The following is a 16637-nucleotide window of genomic DNA, read 5'->3' as shown; positions in this document are numbered from 1 at the left end:
CTAGGGAAAATATGCACGATATTCAGAACTCGGAGTGTGTAACCTATATTTATTTTGGTTTTTGTATTGCAATTGATGATTCTAAGAGACATTGGATTTTTTTGTCTCTGAGGACTGGGAAGTCTTCATGTCGATCATGTTTTGTATTCGCGGGCGAAGTCTTGTTGAAAGTGGTGTTCTGGTAAAAAGCATATTTGTTCCGTGGTTGACAAGCGAGAAGTCAGAAAAGACTCCGTTTCGTACCAGTAGCGTAAAGCTCGAGTTACGTGCCTATTAATTGTTGCCAGATGAAAATGACTCGACTGTCATTGAGAATGGTACGGTTGTTTGATTGGTTAAACAAACTCTTCATTGTCAGTATTAGAAGTAACCCGTAAATGGGACTTTTTGTGCTTATTGGTTAAATCCCGATGAAGTTTCAACCGTTGACTAAGTGGGAAGTTGCATGGCCAGCGCCATGCTAACGAACACGGGAAGTGTTCTGATGTTATGTTCGTTGCTAAACGCGACATGAATTTTTTTGACGAAATGTACTTTTTTTTATGTAAGGTATTGCTTCTGTACATTATTTTGACTCGAACAGTAATGATGTTTTGCTCGTAAATGACCGTTTTGTATTTTTTTCGCTTTGGTTGAAATGTAACCCAGCTTTGTTTTATTCATGGGGACCATGAATTGTAGCGGGAGAGATTGTAACAGGATGAGATTATCTGTCTGTCTGTCTGTCTGTCTGTCTGTCTGTCTGTCTCTCTGTCTCTCTGTCTCTCTCTCTCCGTTTCTTTGTCTCTAATTCTTGTACTGGACAATGTTGTTTTATGGTCGGTCTAAGCGTAGTCACTAGTGCCATTCCTTGCAAGAGACTTTTCATGGTTTCGCATCCTTTTTCTCACGCACGGTGCTTATCGCTGTCAACGCTAGTTAGTTCTCGCACGTGAGATATCGCAGGTGCCTGGGAGTTTCCCGTGCAGAGGTCGTTGGTTTCTCTGGCATCATTATTTAAGAGACTTGTAGAATCAGCAAAAAGGACTAATGCTCATGAATATGCATGGCGTATTGATAATGATTATTGTATTGTTTAAATTCACATTGTTCATAAGGGTTGAAGAGAATAATAGGCTGCATCAGTTATGTAACGTTTTGATACATATATTTTTATAGTTTGTTTTTGAAGAGAAATTGGGAATTCTCTGTGGAATGAAGGGACTATGTTTTAGGCGTATTAACTTGATAGGTAATTTGTTCCTGATATCCTCGTTTGTGGCGCGAATATCTTTCTTTGTTTTCCTGACTCCGAAACCATAAGACGTTTTTGCTAACTCTGTTCCCAGAGGTGAATTTGTAACTTAATTGTGTCCTGCACAAGAAGGTACGTTTACATTTTATTTGAGATTGTATAGATGTTTTGTTGTTAGTTTAAAAGTATGTATTCTGGATGCATTCTTAGTTTTATAATTGCGAAATATTGAATTTTGTGTTGAAAGAATTATTGAGTCTCTTTATTAAACGTAATCAGGATTTAAGAAATGTATGTTTGATAGTTGTTCACGGATATTTTGCATTTTTCTAGTTTGATTGTGTAAAGATATTGTTTAGAATTGTTTTATTATGAAAAGTGGTCTGATAGGTTACGGATAGCTATTTTATTGCTTGTGATTGTTAGATAAAAACGTGTGTCGAATTATATGATAGCGAGTTGTATGAATTGTATGGAAGTTACACTAAGGTCCAAATCAGTTGCATTAGATGAGTTTTCCCTATTACGAATACAATTCTGTTTTTAATGAATAAGTGAGAACAGCGCCCACGGCGTGGCCCTATTTTCCTTTTCCCCCTTTCCCTTCCCCTGTGTCTGCTAGGGTCGGGCAGTAAACGCACAGCGCGCGTGCGCCAGAGTCTTGACAGGTACCTCGGAATGTACCGCGCTGTAGCTGATTAATTGTTCAAGAGTATCCCCCCTTCCCTTCCTTCCTCTTCCCTTGTCCTTCGTTCCTTCCCCCTTCTCCTTATCACGCTCAATTAGGAGGCGGAACCGATTAAAATGTTTAGGTATACACACAGGCGATGATGATAATAAATACCCTTTTCCCCTCTGATTAGACATTGTACTTGTATTTGTGGAATGAGTCACTGAGTAGACAAGGTATTTGTTTACAGTCAGCATGGTGTAGCCTGAGCGAGCTGTTCACACAGGAGATGTCGACCGTGACCGACAGGAAATTGTCCTGAGGTGTGTGAGATAATCTTGCTTTTGATTTCAAGAAAGATAACTGCAAACGAAGTTGTTTTCTTGGTGTTTGTTAACCTGTTTGCAGTAATGCTATTATTTTGTACGTCTTTCTTAGTTATGTTTTCTCCTTTTAATTACTCTCACATTTGCAATATTGTGTCTGTTTTCTATGTTTGACATTGTGTGTGTGTAATCTATGCGGTTACCTATTTACAGTTTGTTGTTCACGTAATCAAGGTTTATTTGTTGATTTACCATGATTCCTTGATCTATTGTCATTTTGTTGTTGATTGTATTCTCTTTTTAGGGAGAAAACTTGAAACTGCTTTTGGTAATTTTTGTAATACTTAGCATGCTCGAATATATCATTGTAGTTCGTAGTACTTATTATTCTATTATAATCTTTACAGGTTGGTCCGAGGTAGAACTAATAAACAAGAAGTCAAATCATGAGAAGAGACTCTGTTTTGATGTTTGAGAGCATCCCTCCACACATATAAAAAAAAAACTGAGAAAATTGGTTCAGCAAGTTAGAAATCAGAGCACATTGTGCAGTCAATAGAATGTCTCAATACCGTGAAACCTGCCACATAATATAGTAAATACTTCAATATGTTGTATTTGTTTAGTTTCACTTTCAAAAAAACCACAAAAAAGAAACCAACATGAACAACTTTAGAGCTCTTACTTTGATTACAAACTGCATGATTTGGATAAAAGTTGATCGGTTTGATCTAATGCTGATCTTTTGCAGGCTTTAGGGTTTTTTTTTCAGCGGCATAATTCAGTGCTTCGTCTCGTATCGAACACACAAGCAGATGACAAATTTAGTCAGTTGGAGTTGTCTCCCGTACTCCTGTAGCATGCACTGATCTAAAAAATAATCCACTATTCAGTTTAGATCAGTGCGCTGCACCAAGACGGTTATACCAAAACGGTTCGGGAATTCCCAACAAAAGAAAAGATCCGCACTCGGCACTGGCTACTTCAGTGTCAGCTGAACACGAGACCGTTCGGTCTTTTAGAAGATTTGTATCTTGAAATGAAAATTAACGAATATCGCGCTGTCCGAAGGAATGGAGTACATATCGGACAATGACCACGCTCAGGCTAAAACGATAGGACATCTGACCGACATGCGGCAATGTGAATCGGACATTTGGGGATTTTCATCGTTATATGTCCGATGTCCGACGCCTAACGACATCCCTGCCTACATTATTCTGATTGATCACAACCAAACCTACTATTATTGGACACATCCAAATGCAAGCGCCTGTTCTTGACAATTTCCCACTGAACTAAAAATAAAACCAGTGCAATTTCCTCGGTCGGGCTTTGCCACAGAAACTCACGGTTTGGCCTGTAGGTAAAATGTACAATGTATTTTCTGATTTGTGCACAAAAGCTTTTTTTCTTTTTTCTTTTTTTTTTAACATAACAATGTTTAATATCACTGTTTGTTTAAAAGAACATGGTCACATTTGTAAATAAAATGTTAAATTAGAAAATAAATAACATTTTGGTTCATGATTTGTCCTACACCTGTGCTGAAAATAAGAAATAAAAATGTCGGTATATAAGTCACTCAAATACAAGTAAGTATGAATGGCTCGGTTTGAGTTTGTTGCGGTTGACCCTGCACAAATCGACCTTTGATGTTTTTGTTGAACAATTTTGCCGTCACACCTCCCATAGGGTGACGTATTTCACAACTTCCTGTGTTACACAAACTCAGTGATGACCAATTTTGCCTTCACCCCTCCCATAGGATGACGGATTTCACAACTTTCTATGACGGCTTACTAGTGCCTGGTGTTACCCATTATCACGTGATAATTACTAATTAACGCTGTCAGTTACTGTTTTCACTCGTTAGTTACTCATTTTCACGGGATAATTAGTAATTTTAACGGGAAAATGACTAAATTTTAGTTTTGGCACTAGCAATCCGCCAGAAAGTGAGCCAAAACTAAAAATTAGTAATTAACAGGTGAAAGTTAGTAATTTTCCCGGGAAAATTAGTAATTAACACGTGAAAATGGTAATTATCAAGGGAAAATTAGTAATTTTCCCTTGATAATTACAATTATGAGGTTTTGGCACTAGTAATTCCTATGACGGCTTACTAGTGCCAAAACCTGGGGTTACCCATTATCACGTGATAATGACTAATTAACGCTGTCAGTTACTGTTTTCACCTGTTAGTTACTCATTTTCACGGGAAAATTACTAATTTTTAGTTTTGGCACTAGCAATCCGTCAGGAAGTGAGCCAAAACTAAAAATTAGTAATTAACAGGTGAAAGTTAGTAATTATTCCGGGAAAATTAGTAATTTTTCCGGGAAAATTAGTAATAAACACGTGAAAATGGTAATTATCAAGGGAAAATTACTATTCCTTGATAATTACAATTATGAGGTTTTGGCACTAGTAAGCCGTCATAACTTTCTACAGATGAACAACAATGTTGCCTTCGCCCCTCCCATAGGGTGACGGATGTCACAACTTTCTGTGTACACAAACTGATGACGTATTTCACAACAAAACTAGTTCCGGAATGTCACCGTTCACACAGCCAAATGCCTCCGCATAACCGAGACCTCTGGGTCTGGGAATGACGACGACGACAATGATGATTAATGATGCTGACAAGCGCACCTGATACAGCGCGGCGTGGCTCTCACTCGGGCGCTACCCACATCAGAGTGATGGACATGAAGGTCTCCTCGCCCACGTAGCTCCCGAGGTCATTGGCCATCCACAGCGTGTCGTCCTTGGTGAACTGGAAGATCCCGGTCTGGCCGCTCTTGGTGCCGTGTTCGTTGTACCAAGTGGACACGTACGTGTTGTTGTTCTTGTAGCAAGTTACCTTAATAACAATAATAATGATAAAGTAGAAGTGCAATGCCAAGGCACTGCATGCATACCCCCCGCGGAGGACAAATCGCCTCTCTCCCACATACTCACTCGCACATATCAGGGTTTTTTGTAAAAGTTGAGGAGGTACTGTCACACCCCTATTTTTCAACCAAATTGATTGACAGTTTGGTAAAGCAATCTTCGACGAAGTCCGGGCTATGGAATTGCATTTCAGCTTGAAAACTTAACATTAGTTAACTAGTTTGCTCATTAAATTTGTCATTATAATCGAATTTTCAGAATAAGGTTAAAAAATGATCTTCTCCTGAATTAATAAAAAAATATATAGATATATAGCTATTCTGATGGACACGTGGGGGGATTCGGGGGCTGTGATTGGATGGTCTCACACATCCCTTTTCCGATCATCAAAGCATAACGCTACGAAAGTTGGCCATTTTTGCCGATATCCAAACGATATCGGCAATAACAAAGACGCATGGTTCCGGTTTCTTCCACGTGTATAAAGTACACGCATACCTCGCCAGGCTTGTGTCTGTGGCTAGTCGACAGACGATGCCATTTGCTTTGTGTGTGTTTTTGTTGTTGCTTACTGTACATGACATACATTACGTGTAAAATCCAGTTCTTTAACTGGCAGCAAACCTTGCAAATTTCCAGAAGCTGCAATCTGAAGCGACCTATCTCTGATTTTTGCAGACGATCTCTCCAATCACCAATGTTTAACACAAAATCAGCAAACTCTCCTGTCACATAGAACGTCCATTGTGTAGTGCAATGTTGAAATGAAGTTACCGGTCTGAAGCATTTCATCGTTTCTTCTGAGACAATCCTTGTTCTCTTATCATCTACAGATTTACCGCAGTCTTCACCACGCGAATTCCCAACAGAAGTCAGACTTTCGAACATACAATCTACGTAGGCAAGCATGATACGTCATAACGTCATATGATTCCTAAGATATTGACGTAATGCTAAGCATCCGGTTATCTTGAGTTTTCTCCGTAATACATGTCCGTGGGTTTTTACAATGTTCGGTTATTTCCGTGGCTTCATGCAGAAAGGGAACCGTCGTCTGCAATCAACGACATGGACCATTCTGGTCCTTGTTGCTGACAAAAACATGATTTTAACACAGAATTTAATGTCAGAATAGCTATATAAACGCTATTGTGTTTTCATCGTAGCAATAGGGTCCGATATTTAGACTCGAACAAGTATAATGCGACTCGTCTTCGACTCGTCGGCATTATACTTGTCTCGTCTAAATATCGGGCCCTATTGCTACGCTGAAAACACAATAGCTGTTAATGTCACACGCTTTCCTTCTTTGCCACTACTAAAGCAAACGTGTGCAAGATTGTATGTTACGCGCTTTGGAGCATGTGCAAGAACGGATTCAAACTCGAAATCGTCCCTCCAAAAAACCCAAATTGCACACACGACTTTTATTTCTTCTGCTGTTATCGTTTCTTCTCTTTACAAATTCTTCAACGCTCAGAATACTGAAAACGGCATCCCAGACGACAGTACTGTTTCCATACGCGAATTTAGCTGCCCTTGGAAAGTGGCTCGCTCAGGAGGCCTGTTAGTCTGACACTATAAGGACAGAGTTGTGAACATAGATGACAAAGATCCCGGAAAAAACAAACATTTCGCGGATGCAGACACAAAAAGACGTCATGAAGATTGCGATGCTTCAAAAGATACAGACTGTGACGATGACTCTGACGTCATTCACATATTCCGAGACGTCATTTATAGTTGTTCGGTCACTTTCGTCAAAAAGTAGATCTCTCCACAATGGCTGCTCCTGTGTTTAGGTTTATCAAGCGTGAGTACGCAAAACGTGTTTGTTCTCTCCTCTGTTGAAGCTGTGAGACATAATCGCCATTACGAGCTAGTCGTGTGACAGAGAGTTTTCTTGCACACTCGACTGCTGCTGTTTCACTCCGGCTAAAGCCGTCGTGAAACATCTACAGTCTCGTGTGCAAGAAAACTCTCTGTCACACGACTAGCTCGTAATAGCTGTTAATGTCATGTTTACCCTAAACATGTGCTCAGAATGAAAGATAACATGACATAAAAAATGTGATGTCTCAGTAATTTAAATAATGACAATAGAACATTTATAAAGCGCTTCTCCACAGCTCAAAGCGCTTTACAATGGCTGGGTGCGGGAGGGGAGATATATATATATACAAATCAGCACACCGTGCAGTAAATGTCGCATCAAAATATGGGACAATAGACATCAATGCAATAAGCGAATACACAAGCATACATTAAAAGTGCTGTTGCACTGCTGTATGCACCATGGACAAAATATGTACAATCAAATCACACACACACACACACACACACACACACACACACACACACACACACACACACACACACACACATACAAACACACACACACACACATACACACACACACACACACACACACACACATACACTTTGGCTATTATTTTGGCTCATACAAAGTCACCGCAACATTGAAGCACAAGACTCAAGAGGGGAACACCAATACATACAAGCATTGTCTTAGGAACACAGATTACAGGGGCGGAGCAGTTAAGCCAGAGGGGGGGGGGAGAGGGGGTACAACCTGGGGTCCAGGGTCCCGTTGGGGGGTCTGGGGGGCAAAGCCACCCTGAAGCTGAAGAATTTTAGCTATTTTATAAACAATGTGTGGCTTATCCTTGATTTTAAACAAGATCAACTGGTGTCAGCAGCCACTCATTATTTCTTTTAACGTTAGTATTAAATAATGGCAATTTATATTCACTGATATCTGCTGCCGACATCATATAGTATGGTTAGAAGGAAGACATGTCGCATACTGTGACAATTAAACAATCAACTCTTCCCCCAGCTTTACAGACAGAAACAAAAAATAAAATTCGCAGACACATAGTTTTTTTTTTTTTTTTTTTTTGGTGGGGGGGGGGGGGGGGCTGGTCCTTAACCCCTGCAACACCCCCCCCCCCCCCCCCCCCCGCCGGATTATATGTTGCTTACTGCAAATGAAACAATCAGCTTTGCTGATTTGACAACATCAGTTCTCTGCATTTTTCTTCAAACCTTTAACTTTAATTTCTTGAAAGTAAAACTCTTCCAATCTTGTGCTAATCTTGACAAGCCTTGGGAAACATGACTGGTAAAACATCAATAAAAAACCGTGTAGGGTGAGCCATTTTGCTTGGAAACCACGATTTGGAGGACGTTTTTCATTCTCTGGCTCAGCAGATTTCGATTCGCGGTGACTATCGTCTGCTATGTCGTCTGCTTCGATCGACTCGACAACACTACTACCACTCACACTGACACTGTCCACATTCGCGGTGTTCCTGTCATTTTGTCCGGGATCACTTACCTTGGCGAAGGGTAGCAAACCTTGGCCAATTAGTTTTTTTATTTGTCGGTTGTGACATGATGTTCAAATCCAAATCGAAAGCAATGACTGACTGATAAACTATCGCGAACCGGCGAACGCAAACGCTGAGATTGTGGTCACTCTGGCATCTATATTTTTTGGCAATGGCTTCCGTTCAAAACATTGATGTTTCGTTTTTGGCATTCGCGAAGGAAATAAACGTCAGTCAGTTGACTAAGTGCATCAGCAGCAGTTTTAGCAATCAAAGCCTGACCAATACAAAAACTGGACAAACTTTGGCTGACCAATACAATAAACTGGACAAACTTTGGCCGATTTGGGCGAATACTCTTCGGACATTTGTCCGATAGGGACATGAAAGTTTCGGCCAAAGCAAAAAAATATCGGCGATTGGCCGAAGGGCCGACCCAAAGGACACTCCTGGTTAACCACAATCAATTGACACGCACACAGTACACACGAGCTAGAGCACACACACACGCACACACACACACACACACACACGCACATACACGCACATACACGCACACACATACACACACACACACACACACACACACACACACACACACACACAGAGTTGCTCGTAGTCGGGACAATGGTATTTGGAACAAAACTAATCTTTCAGTTTTCACCTTCAGGGTGTTGGTGCCATCAGGGTCTCCTCGCATAGACACGATGTAGTTACCAGTCGTGGGGATGGTCCATGTACGCCGTGCAGAGTTGTAGAGAGAACCGTAGTCGGTGGTCTTTTTTTTGTTGAAGCTGAGCGTAGCATTCTTGGACTGTACGCCAACGTGGTCCGTCCAGGCGGTAAAGGCTAGGTGATCGGTATGTTTGATGTACTTTTGCTCGTTGCCTTCTAGGTATACGAAGGAGAAGGAGGTGCCGTTTCCCAGGGACCTCCCGGACTTGAAGGTTACTTTGAGCTGTGAATTAAGTGCATGATTATCCCAGGAATGGGTGAGTGAGCTCAGAACATTTTTTAATGAATGAATGCTGTTGGCCTACGTATGCTCAATTTTTGAAGGTTAAGCTGCTCGCTTACAAGCACAGTCATTTTCGTAAACACAGTTCGGCTCACTAACTTAGATCTGGTCAAATGGTAACATGAGGTAAAACCACCCCCCCCCCCCCCCCCGCACAATTCAACTCATAATATTGCTATTTCATATGTTACGTGGATTTCCATTGGTCAATTGGGCAAAACTGAGCTCAGCGCAAAAGTGATATCGACGACATCGACGACCTCTTTAATTATTGCTTCCCCATTTCAAAAACAAAAACACATCTTCATTTAAAAACAAACTAATATACATGAAAATGTAATGATCCCAGAATTTAGTTGAGCAAGTGACTAAAGATTTTTTAAAAGAAAAGACATTTTGAAATACTGAAAAGTACAAGAAAAGAGTGAACAAAAAAATACAATAATCAGAGGGAGGGATATGGAACAGCCAAAACTGAGACAAATACTTTTGTAATTTCTTTACAGTAAATACAAAATGTCCAGAGAATTAGCAATATATATCTAACATTGACTGACTGTGTGATGATATCTTCTGCTATTGATCTGTTTCGACAGTGATATCAAAATCTCGACCTCCGGTCTCGATTTTGATATCACTGTCTCAACAGACCATAGCAGAAGATATCATCACACAGTCCGTCAATATTGGGTAATAATAATACTAATAATGACAGCTTATATAGCGCGAACCTAAGTAAAATTAATATGCTCTCCGCGCAATACATTTCAGCTATGAATAAAACCATACTATTTAAACACCAAATACAACACATTCTAACAAAATAACGAAACAATAAACTTACAGCAACACACTATCCAGTTATTCTCTTTCCAGCCTCCTCTTTTCTGGCGATAGGCTCATTTCACGACGCACTGACTTCCCTTGGCCACCTTACTCCCCTGATCGCAACCCACCCGACTACTTTCTGTGGGAGTACCCAGGACAGAATATACGGCAACAATTCCTAGACCCTGGCAGCTCTGTAAGACGACATTAGAAGGGAAATCAGGCGCATAAAAGCTGACAGCTGACATGATTGGACGAGTCATGGACAATTTCAACGTTCGTGTTGCAGCAGTTCTTGTACGAAGAAGACCTTGGGTAGAGCAGATTACCAACTACTAAGGACAAACCAATTTCAACCAAATGTGCAAGACATCATTTGCCATGATTCTGCTACTGTTTTGCGGAGACATTTTCTAAATCTCTCTTCGCAGTCAAAAATGAGATCAACAAGAAAATAGGGCACGTTTAGTGGACCACCCTGTATACAGAAAATGTGAAAGAAACAATTGAAAGTCTTCTGAGATTTGTTAAAATCTCTTAGCAGAGCAAAATAGAGAGGAATTAAAACATGTGTCTCTTCACAGACAGCCCTATTGGGGAAATCAGACCCTCCTCGGATATATATATATTATATATAATACACCAAATACTAGATCTGAGGCGGAGAGCTGAATTGTTTCCTTTAGCCTTAAGATAGCAATACGTGAATGAATGAATGAATGAAAAACAAGGAATGGGATCGGGAGGAAAGGATTCCTATCTGAAAACATGTAGTCACTAAAAACTATGTAAGTGAATAAATAACGAAATAAATAAGCGACACTCAAAGCTGCTCCCCCCCCCCCCCCCCCCCCCCCCCCCCCCCGTCCTAACCCTTCTTTCCAACCAGCACTCCCGTTCAAACTTACCTTGAATGGTTGAAAACGACGTTAAACACCAAATAAAGAAAGAAAGAAAGAAAGTTCAAACTTACTTTTTTTCCTTCTTGCAAGTAGAATGCTCCAGATGCGGAGAGGGCTTTGTCACCGTCACAGAAGACGTTGAAGAGTCCGGTTCCAACGTCCAGACTGACTTCATCGTTGTCACAGTGGGGTCTTGCAGCCAACCAGTAAATCCCACTCTTGCTGATTGTCATATAATCATCATGGCCATTAGTGGGACTCCATTTCCCGGTGGACAGGAAACGGTGGTCGAAGTTTACGACGTTGGGCGGGCCAGAGGATTGCCCGCTGCAGCGTAGCGTTACGAATTTCTGAAACAACACGTGAGGGAAGCGGACACTTTAAGTCGTTAATTGATCAAGTTTAACAAAGAAAATTTACTCTATTTTTTGGAACTTTTAAAATCCTAAAATCCTAAAATACAAGCTCAGTGTCCTAAATGAACTCGCTTCGTGAACAGTCCAGTAAGTAGTTATGTCCCTTGAAAATCAATGCAAGGTCAACGGAAGGAATCGACTTAAAACACAAAACTATCGCGCTTTTTGTTCCTCGTGTGTAGGCGCTGTAACTTAGAATATAAAGCATATGTTCTGCGCGAACTTAGAATCCGGTTTCATTCTAGAATGGACCGGGTCCAGGTTGGAATTCTAACCCTGCGCAAGTACAGGGGTGCCATTCTAGAATGAAACCCTTGAATAAAGGGGGCCGTAATGTTTGTAGATAAGACAGAGTTGTCTTCCCTTGAATTATCTCCACCTGCACCTTCCCTTTGATAAAATGGGGCTGATTTGTCTACCCCTGAAAAAAATCCTTTGGCGATCTTGCGATGTCATGTCATGTCAAGAAAGTTGACACTCCTGAGTACGCAATAAACAAAGGCAGACCATAGCAAGGGGGTAATGTTTGCAGGGCAGTTGTTTTTGTGATGAGAGCCGGTTGCGGCCGCTTGCAATGTCAGCGCTGTCTCCCTCTCGGAAATGTCCGGTTTTTTGACAATTTTTTTGACAGACAGACAGACAGACGGTCAGACCGACTAACCGACAGACAGACCAACAGAAGGACAGAGTGAGTTATAGAGCTGTTGTCACAGGTTTAAAAAAAAGTTGACATTATATCTTCACAATTCAGAAGACCAACTTCATGTATATGAATAAGATTAAAAGTTACAAGCGAGATCGGCAAAACACTGTCAGTCCGGAAATTTCCGTTCGTAGCGATCAGTGCTGAGTGTCTCTCAAAATCGTAATCACTTTCAGAACATCACAATCCCAATTCACGATGTCTTTGAGTAAAGTGTAAAAAACCCGAGAAAAAAAACCCAACCAAACACACAAAAAACAAAAACAAACAGAAAATCCACATTTGTGGCTTTGGCTGTGTGATAGTCTAACTGAAATGACTATTCCAACTTGGACCCAAATTCCAACCTTGCGCACGGCCGATTCTAGAATGGACCAGCAACAAGGGTTTCATTCTAGAATGGCACCCCTGTACTTGCGCAGGGTTAGAATTCCAACCTGGACCCGGTCCATTCTAGAATGAAACCGGATTCTAAGTTCGCGCAGAACACATACATTGTTCAGGGTACAGTACTTCGTTTCAACAGCGGCGTTTGAGGGTCTTCAGAAAGATTTGTAAGAAGTTTTGTTTCTTCGACACGCTGTCATACGCACAGACTTACAATATCAGTCGTAGCGTTAGGAGCTCCACTCACATACATTGTGTAACTTCAGCAGGACTGACGACGCACTGCAGATTATCCCAGCCGGCTACACGTTGCATGAAAGGAAAACAGGCCAAGTGCTCGTCATAATACCTAACGCGGCATAAATAATAGGCCGTGCGTCGTCTGTGCTGCTGAATCTGCGCAGGTATATTATGCCTATTACGCTGAACAATTCCCACGCGTCAAGACCAGCATGTTTGAGGTTACACTGTGTGTAGGCTCTGCACATATGCGTAAAGCCGCTAAGTATTCGTCAAGACCTATGCTCCCACATATTTTTTTTACACGTCTTGCTCTTTATCCTACATACGTGGGAAAGACACCCGTGAGATATAATAATCGTTCAAATCACACGTGTGTATATCATGTAAATGAGGTCATGTCAAGCAAGTCTGGCAAGGACCTGTTTTTCCACTGCTTATGATGCCAAAGTCACCGAGACAAACGTCATTATAGAAAAAACAAGAGGCGAAGCCTTCAATCAAGGCTCACGTAAGAAATCGACAAACAGTAACACAAACTCAACGACTCCGTCACACATACACACACACACACACAGTAAGCATAGGTGACACTGTGCAAGAAAGCGAGACACTAGATCTAGATCTGTCTGTCTGCATGTGTAGTCTACTTACAAGGACACGACTGCCAATGGCCGATTTCGAAGAAAAAACTAGTCTCGGCCCGCTCAAAATAACAATGACCGTGACTTTCAGTAATTCCTTCGCGTGACGTCTAACCCTCTTACGCCATAATGTGATGTATTCAAATGTTAAAGTTTCTACCACAGACATACACACATACATACGCACGCACGCACGCACGTGAGCCAAAAACTGCGCTCGCTAATTACCCTCGATGAATCTTTAGAACTAACATGTCACGCCACACTTTCAGAGTGACGTTTCTTTGCTTTGACGTAATAGATTGCACGAGGCTTTAGAAGAGACCGAGGTTCCATAACAAGCGTCTTCAATTTAGCTGCCTCGACTGCAGGACATTTTCAGTAAAATACACGTAAGTACAGTATGTAGGATAAACAGAATACTACATGGCTTGCTATTTCGTAGCAGATTTACACGTTGTTTTTTCAAATAGTGAACAGCTCGCTTTCGCTCGCAGTTCAATATTAAAAAAAAAACTCGTGTAAATCTGGTGCGACACAGCAAGCCATGTAGTATTCTCTATGTATCCACGAACACCAGACAATAGCAGCTGAAAATTACCGACATGGCATCCTTTATTCCTGTGTCTTTCATCTCTCCCCTCTCCGTCGACCCGACTGAAGCCGGGTGGCGAAATTTGTTTTCACACGTCAGTTACGGGCTTTCAATCCCGAAGGCTATTTCCGAGTAGCTACGAACGTAAACGGATTTTTTCATGTGTACAATGTTTGTGCTATTTAATGGTTTTAAACAAGTCGCGTAAGGCGAAAATACAACATTTCATCAAGCTGTCGAACTCACAGAATGAAACTGAACGCAATGCAATTTTTCAGCAAGACCGTATACTCGTAGCATCGTCAGTCCACCGCTCGTGGCAAAGGCAGTGAAATTGACAAGAAGAGCGGGGTAGTAGTTGCGCTGAGAAGGATAGCACGCTTTTCAGTACCTCTTCGTTTTAACTTTCTGAGCGTGTTTTTAATCCAAACATATCATATCTATACGTTTTTGGAATCAGGAACCGACAAGGAATAAGATTAAAGTGTTTTTAAATTGATTTCGAAAATTTAATTTTGATCATAATTGTTATATTTTTAATTTTCAGAGCTTGTTTTTAATCCAAATATAACATATTTATATGTTTTTGAAATCAGAAAATGATGAAAAATAAGGTAAACGTAAATTTGGATCGCTTTAAAAAAATTTTTTTTTTTTTTTACAATTTTCAGATTTGTAATGACCAAAGTCATTAATTAATTTTTAAGCCACCAAGCTGAAATGCAATACCGAAGTCCGGCCTTCGTCGAAGATTGCTTGGCCAAAATTTCAATCGATTTGATTGAAAAATGAGGGTGTGACAGTGCCGCCTCAACTTTTACAAAAAGCCGGATATGACGTCATCAAAGGTATTTATCGAAAACAAGAAAAAATTTTTCGGGGATATCATTCCCAGGAACTCTCATGTAAAATTTCATAAAGATCGGTCCGGTAGTTTGGTCTACGCGCACACACACACACACATGTATACATATACACACACACACACACACACACACACACACAAACACACACACACACACACACACACACACACATACACACACACACAAACACACACACACACACACACACACACACACACACACACACATACACCACGACCCTCGTTTCGATTCCCCCTCTATGTTAAAACATTTAGTCAAAACTTGACTAAATGTAATAAAATGAAAAAATGCTGAGAACAAATTGTATGTAACCATTAAACATCAGCCTTTATTTTGAGTAGATAATCAGTTTCAAAGTTACTTTAGTTTACATTTTTTTGTTTAATCTGAATTTTGTTCATGGTTTTATCTGTTTGTTATGGGTGTTCATATAGATTTCAGTTATCTTTCAGATATCATTCCCAAGAACTCTCATGTAAAATTTCATAAAGATCGGTCCGGTAGTTTGGTCTGAATCGCTCTACACATTCGATTCCCCCTCTATGTTAAAACATTTAGTCAAAACTTGACTAAATGTAAAAAAGAAAGAAGCTTATGCTGCAACAAAAATTAGTGGTTAAAAACCCCAAAATCAGCATCCGGTCAAAACTCCAAACTGATGTTGTTAAGTGTTTATCTGCTTCACATCAAACATTTTTGTTTAAGTACAGCAGAGGTTATGTTGCTGATATGTATTACACATGAGCAAAAGTGTTTTCACATTGGCCTTCTACGGGTGCAATTCAGTCTGCACTGCATGTGCTGGACTGCTTTTTATCAGTTTTGTTCTAGTTATCCTTTCTTTTGGTCATCTTGAAGCCTATTTGATAATGTTGAAAACTGAAGCTTTATTCTATGTATTGGGTATTTTCCAGGTTGACCAAGTTGCTTGTTCATGCTTAAATATGTGCCTAAGGTTCACAGCCATATGTCAGGGTCAAATGTCCTTCATTTTTATACAATGTTTTTTTTCCAATTATTGGAAAGTTTGTTACGGTTAACATTATTTTTGATCAAATAAACACTTGACCTTTGTTTTCATTTATAAAATGTTGTGGACTGCAAATTATTTTGTTTGTTTAAGTGAGAGTGTGTAATGTGTAAAGCAATTTTGTGGCCTGCGTGAGATTTTGTAAAGTGGAGGTGTCGACTGCGTGAGATTGCGTAAGGTAGTTGTGAGAGTGCGTAAAGTAGTCGTGTCAACTTCGTGGGAGTGCGTAAAACAATTGTGACATATGCGTGGATCGAGCACAGTGCGTAAAGCAATTGTAACATCTGCGTGGAGAGTGCGTAAAGTAGTTGTGTTACCTGCGTGAGTGCGTGAAGCAATCGTGACGTCTGCGTGAGAGCGCATACTTAGTCTTCATGTTGCATAAGTGTGCGCTGGGGGCGCGTATGGTCTTCGTTATCTGAGGGAAAACGAATTCGTCACGCACTGATTTCGATTTGCAAAAACGCGCGCGTATCGAGTGCGTCTTTCGCAGTTGGAACGCA

At 40.6% G+C, this 16637-nt stretch overlaps 1 protein-coding gene across 2 annotated transcripts in view; it reads right to left on the bottom strand.

The window, feature by feature from the left end:
* Positions 1-16637, bottom strand: part of LOC138976244 (uncharacterized) — a 197598-nt gene that overhangs the window by 33462 nt on the left and 147499 nt on the right. Inside the window, exons 2-4 of one of the 2 annotated variants that reach the window (XM_070349075.1) lie at positions 11304-11582; positions 9149-9442; positions 4889-5099 (exon numbers count right to left, since the gene is read on the bottom strand). In XM_070349075.1, the coding sequence (XP_070205176.1) occupies positions 4911-5099; positions 9149-9442; positions 11304-11582 (762 nt within the window). In that variant the 3' untranslated portion in view covers positions 4889-4910. The remainder of the gene's footprint in view (positions 1-4888; positions 5100-9148; positions 9443-11303; positions 11583-16637) is intronic. The other variant, XM_070349076.1, reaches the window with a different exon arrangement.

The sequence above is a fragment of the Littorina saxatilis genome, linkage group LG9, assembly GCF_037325665.1.
Source record: "Littorina saxatilis isolate snail1 linkage group LG9, US_GU_Lsax_2.0, whole genome shotgun sequence".
NCBI lineage: Eukaryota > Metazoa > Mollusca > Gastropoda > Littorinimorpha > Littorinidae > Littorina > Littorina saxatilis.
The sequence above is the reverse complement of the archived record's forward strand: the minus strand, read 5'-3'. Positions and strand labels throughout refer to the sequence as shown.